The sequence below is a fragment of the Lactuca serriola genome, chromosome 6, assembly GCF_051521515.1.
Source record: "Lactuca serriola cultivar US96UC23 chromosome 6, Lser_US96UC23_V15, whole genome shotgun sequence".
Classification (NCBI taxonomy): domain Eukaryota; kingdom Viridiplantae; phylum Streptophyta; class Magnoliopsida; order Asterales; family Asteraceae; genus Lactuca; species Lactuca serriola.
Window position 1 is genome coordinate 5,534,798 of NC_136413.1, and position 5,480 is coordinate 5,540,277.

The 5,480-nt window shown below is 35.9% G+C and overlaps 2 protein-coding genes across 2 annotated transcripts; one reads left to right on the forward strand and one right to left on the reverse strand.

Moving 5' to 3' along the window:
* Positions 1-345: 345 nt before the first annotated feature.
* On the forward strand, positions 346-3,360 carry LOC145059119 (beta-ketoacyl-[acyl-carrier-protein] synthase III A, chloroplastic-like). The gene is made up of 8 exons (XM_079006977.1): positions 346-766; positions 1,402-1,550; positions 1,646-1,782; positions 1,867-1,972; positions 2,177-2,295; positions 2,376-2,440; positions 2,613-2,835; positions 2,930-3,360. Exons 1-8 carry the CDS (start codon positions 600-602, stop codon positions 3,149-3,151), a joined length of 1,188 nt encoding a protein of 395 aa, XP_078863103.1. The 5' UTR covers positions 346-599; the 3' UTR covers positions 3,152-3,360.
* A 214-nt stretch (positions 3,361-3,574) lies between these two features.
* On the reverse strand, positions 3,575-5,187 carry LOC145059117 (Exostosin family protein). Its single transcript, XM_079006976.1, has one exon. It carries the CDS (start codon positions 5,109-5,111, stop codon positions 3,750-3,752), a length of 1,362 nt encoding a protein of 453 aa, XP_078863102.1. The 5' UTR covers positions 5,112-5,187; the 3' UTR covers positions 3,575-3,749.
* Between the last annotated feature and the right edge of the window lie 293 nt (positions 5,188-5,480).

The window sequence follows — 5,480 nt, forward strand, 5'->3', positions numbered from 1 at the left end:
ATACCATTTAGTTAATGAAAAATCACTTCAAAATGTGTAATGAAAATTAAAATATATATATATATATATATATATATATATATATATATATATATATATATATATATATATATATATATATATATATATATATACACGTGACTTTCATATTCACCCGAAATAAAAATTAATGTTTATGTTTAAACTTTTAAAAATAATTAAAATATGATTGTTTTTATATACATCATTCATATTATTGTTTTTTTATGAATTTAATCCTGTTTTATTATGTCCAAAATCTATACAAACAATTTATACTAAAAAAAATAGAAAATACAACTACGGATTGTGTAGACATAAATCCATAGTTTTGTGTTTTTCTTTATTCGCCTCGGAGTTTCCTCTCAAATTGCAGTTGGCAAATTGGCATGGTCGCCTTCTGCTTTGAGCTTCGACTGCTCCGCAAACTTTAAACCACACACATATGAACCATCGTTCTTCTCAATCATCCATTCTTCAATCCTTTCACATCTTAATCCATTCATGCTTCGCATTTTCTCCTTTCACCATTATAAATTAGCTAACTATTTGCTTCAAATTGGATCTTGATTGCTCTGTAAATGGCGAATGCATCTGGGTTTTTCACTCCAACTATGAGAATCTCTTCATCTATTAATCTCAATCGTTCTGGGTTTCGTTGCCCTGATGTAATCTCCAAAAGGATACGCTGCTCCAGTACTTCTCAAGGAGTTGAGAGTTTTTCCCCTCCTGAATCTCGTTCGCCCAGGTTAGTTCCTATTTCTAAGTTTTGTTTTCATTGGTTTTCGTTTGAAATTACTCATGGGTTCGTTTTCTAATTCATAATCGACAAATTTGTGGGTTTAAGTTGGGTTTGTTGGAAAGCGAATCAATCTGATTTTGGTTCAAATCATTAGAGTACACTATTACTAGCATATCGTTGTCGTATCGGTGTGTATGCATTTTGACTTTCGAAGTCAAAGGAGCTGATTTCCCAATTCCCACTTCAAAAATCTATAAATCTAATTCATTTAGGTCAATTTATTTTACTTCTCATCTTCTTAAGCGGAGTTCATAAATCATAACATCAAAATCGACATACATTCCTATGCAAATTCCTTTATCCCTTTTTCATTTCTAGCCTTGAGTTTATGGATCTTCAACTTCGAAATCTACATTTTTTCAAAATTTTATAACAAAACGTTATGATTTTAAGTTTTATCTGATTTGAAGCACTAAAGAATCTTGCTACCTGCAGATTTATACAATAAGCTACATCAAAACCCGAACAGAATCTTTGTTTAGAACGACATCAAGATCATTTAGCCTTATTTTCAGTTGCATGTGCATTTGCAAGATTTGCCAATTATAAGATTTTTTTTTCTTCAATCTTCCAATTAACAGGCTTGTAAGCAAGGGTTGCAAACTAGTTGGATGTGGATCAGCTGTACCTCATCTCCAGATTTCTAACGATGATCTTGCAAAAATTGTTGATACTAATGATGAATGGATATCTGCAAGAACTGGAATTCGTAACAGACGAATTCTTACAGGTTATCATTTTATTCATCCACTTCTTGATTTATTGTTTCTTTCATATCATTTCTTTAACAATCTAAAAAAAGATCGTATAAATCATATAATACAGGTAACGAAAGCATGACTGGTCTTGCTGTAGAAGCAGCTCAAAAAGCATTAGAAATGGCAGAAGTCAAACCTGATGATGTTGACCTTATCTTATTGTGTACATCAACCCCAGAAGATCTATTCGGTGGTGCTCCACAGGTTCAATCTTTTTCTTTTTTCAAGTACCTAAATTTAATAATCTTTTTTGTATTACCATTTTTATTTATTTCTATCATATTTCAGATTCAAAAAGCACTTGGATGTAAAGGGAATCCACTTGCTTTTGACATTACAGCTGCTTGTAGTGGATTTGTATTAGGCTTAGTTTCAGCTTCTTGCTACATTCGAGGTATAAAGATTGTTTTTTTTTTTGGGTCCAATCGATTTCTATTCCCATAATAGCAATGTACTTACAAATCTTTACACATAAATATCAACATACTTAGGGTAAACAATAAACCCATATTTGTAGTGAGAGTAAAGTATGCTGTTATTCATATTGCAATTTGCCCTTTTTGGTGTCATTTCTTGATTTTTATTTTATGATTTACAGGTGGTGGTTTCAAGAATGTACTTGTGATTGGAGCAGATTCACTCTCACGTTATGTTGATTGGACAGATAGAGGGACATGCATTCTCTTTGGTGATGGAGCTGGTGCTGTTCTTGTCCAGGTATGTCTCATTTTCTTTTAACCTTTTTTTAAAAAAAAAATGTTGTATGTCTTAAAAGGGTATTCTTGGAATTTCAACAGGCATGTGACAGTGAAGAGGACGGTTTATTTGGTTTTGACTTTCACAGTGATGGAGATGGCAACAGGTTTCTTTAAAGAAAGATTCTAAATTTGTGAAAAAAATTTAAACTTTTTGGTTTCTTTAAAGAAAGATTGTCAATTCGTGAAAAAAATTTAAACTTTTTTTCGTTTCTTTAAAGAAAGATTGTAAATTTGTTCAAAAAATTTTAACTTTTTGATAACCCTTTTCCCAAACAGGCACCTGAATGCTGGAATCAAAGAAAGTACAACAAACGATGCATTAGGTACAAACGGATCAGCTCTAGGGTTCCCTCCTAATCATTCATCTTTTTCTTGTATAAAAATGAATGGAACAGAAGTGTTTCGGTTTGCTGTTAGTGTTGTCCCACAGACAATTGAGGCCTCACTAGCAAAAGCTGGTCTTAATCGGTCAGATATCGACTGGCTACTGCTCCATCAGGTGGGTGTGGGTCCCATTACTTCATGAAAAAGGGTGTTTATGTAATTTTTTACGCACACATGAAGATTGAAGGGTATTTGTGTAATTTTGACAGGCGAACCAGAGGATCATTGATGGGGTGGCAACAAGATTGGAGGTGCCAAAAGATAGAGTGATATCGAATCTTGCAAAGTATGGGAATACAAGTGCAGCTTCAATCCCTTTGGCGTTAGATGAAGCGGTTAGAAGTGGGAAAGTCAAACAAGGTCAAACTATTGCCACTGCTGGATTTGGTGCTGGCCTTACATGGGGTTCTGCTATACTCAGATGGGGGTAGAATTGTCTTTTTTATAATTATTGGTTTGTGTACTTTGAGTGGGAAGAAAGGAAGAATGAAGAGAGATGTTGTGAAGTTTGTATGAAAAAAATTCCAAAATCTTGATCATTTTTGTGAGGGTGAAGAGGTTTTTATTTTTAATGTTTCATTATCATGTTCTTAGTTGTGAAGTAGCAAAACATTAATAAGATTTTCATTCTTTTTCTTCATTGTGCATTTTATCTTGCAAAACATCGTGAGATTGTTCATATATCTTTACCAATTGTTAAAAGAGTATTATTTTAGCATAATAGAGTAATAAGATATAATGATAAATTGGTTAAATGCAAGAAATAATAGCAATCATATTTGTTTATTATTGAATCTTATTTCTATTTTTATCACATCGCAACATTTTATTTTCAATAATCTATACAATTATAATAACAATGCCAACTACAACATTTCATTTTGAATAACCTATAGAAGATAATAGAAGTAAGATGTTACAATGTATATAAATAAATAAATAAAAATACCATGAAATCTTTCTACAAATCTAGTGAATCAATGGTACAATAATAATAATTTTGAAATTGATAAATTACCAAAAATTCGGTCATTTATCAGCAACATCATCAAGTCTGGCTTTAATCCTTTGAAGTGTACCTTCAATGGCGATATCAAATGCATCTTTTTTCGTCCTCAAACCCAATGAACTCCCATGTTTTCTGTACATAATTCTGGGAATCATCTCAATCAATTTATCCCTCATCTTCCTCGTTACACTTCTCGGAATCCCCTTCAAAATCTCCAACACCTTCACCCCTTTAAACACGACTTCCTCTTTAGGAATCATCACAGAGAATTCATGGTATTCGTCTTCAGGTAGATGCCATCCGTATTGCTTTCTGGCTGATAGTTCCTCGAAGAACACTGGTATGCAGCCTGCGAGAATGCTATCAAATGTTGATCGTCGTGTTGGGGTGTCTCCCGGAGGTTGCAGGCAGAAACTAGAATGTAACATTGGTTTCATGAATTTGATTGGATCATGCTCGCAGATCCCGTTTGAGCAATCGACAAATTCGCAGAATTTGGAATATTGGTTGTTGGTTTTCTGAGTTGTGTTTTCGATTTTGGAACTGTTGTCGCATTCTAATCTGATGCTCCGTCGTACATTGGGTGTGGAGGAGATCCCGCCGCCGCCGGCGAATAACATTAGGGTTGTTCTTCTTGATCTACGAACCCTTTTGGCCCATGAATCGAAGAGTGCTAGATTTGGTGGGTGGAATGATGTGAGATAAGGGATTGATTGTTCTTGCCAAGGGTAAGCTCTTGATTCCAAAGTTAATGTGGTAATGTTGAAAAACTCCGGCAATTCAAGAAACGAAGTGCCCCATAACGGCGGATCGTTACCTAATGGCTGACTGAAATCCCATGCGCTTCCGGCGAGTACCAGGAAATGGTCGTGGCCTTGGTTGTTGAGCCAGATCTCCGGCGAGTCATGATACCGGAGGAAATTGTAGAGGTGAAGGCCGTGTTGGGAGGAGGAGTTATAATCGGGGCCATACAGGTAACGGAGGGAGTCGAGGGCGGCATAATACGGGAGGTAGATGGCGTCGGCGGCGGAAGGATCGGCGGTGAGACATGGATATTCGAGCATACGGCGGTGGAAGAAGAGTTCGAGAAGTGAAGGGTCGGTGCGGAACCATGAGTGTGATTGGTTGTGGGTTTTGGTGCCAAGACCATGGTTGGAGATGTAAGGGCAGAAGTCGTCGGAGAATGGGTGGTAGGTGGCGGAGCAGTTGGTGAGGATATCGAGATTGAAACGTGATGGGAGGTGACGGATGTGGATCCAGCGATTGGTGCAGTCTGAGTCTAGATCGGATTGTTGTTGGAGAGTGACGGAGGGGAAAAGGGTGAGGAAGAGTAGGAGGAGGATACTGGTGGTGGTGGTGGTGATGGTGGCGGGTGGTGTCATGGTGGAGAGATGATTGGGGAGAGGATGACACGATAAAATTTAGCCCTTTACTTGGGTATTTTTAGGGAACGCATAAATAATCCCTTGGTTATTCATGAACTTCTATATTTACCCCCTTAACTTTTTTATTTAATTATTTGATGATTAATGAGGAGTAAATTGAAAAAACGGGCCTTATGTATGCAATTTTCTCACGCCTGCATTTATCTTTGGTTTGGGTAATAAAAAAACATCTACTACTATTGATCGATGCATATATTAGTTGTGGATTTTGCACACCACTAAAATAAGTCGTCACTCGTCATTATATATAATGAAGTTCTCATTGATAATTCTAGACGTAAATAAGTTCTTCAAGTTAAAGTTAAG

Bases quoted from the DNA above. Each gene is read 5' to 3' on its own strand.
- LOC145059117 (XM_079006976.1), bottom strand. From the start codon at position 5,111: ATGACACCACCCGCCACCATCACCACCACCACCACCAGTATCCTCCTC.
- LOC145059119 (XM_079006977.1), top strand. From the start codon at position 600: ATGGCGAATGCATCTGGGTTTTTCACTCCAACTATGAGAATCTCTTCA. The intron at 1,973-2,176 runs GTATAAAGATTG...TATGATTTACAG, and splicing joins AGCTTCTTGCTACATTCGAG to GTGGTGGTTTCAAGAATGTA. The intron at 2,441-2,612 runs GTTTCTTTAAAG...TTTCCCAAACAG, and splicing joins AGTGATGGAGATGGCAACAG to GCACCTGAATGCTGGAATCA.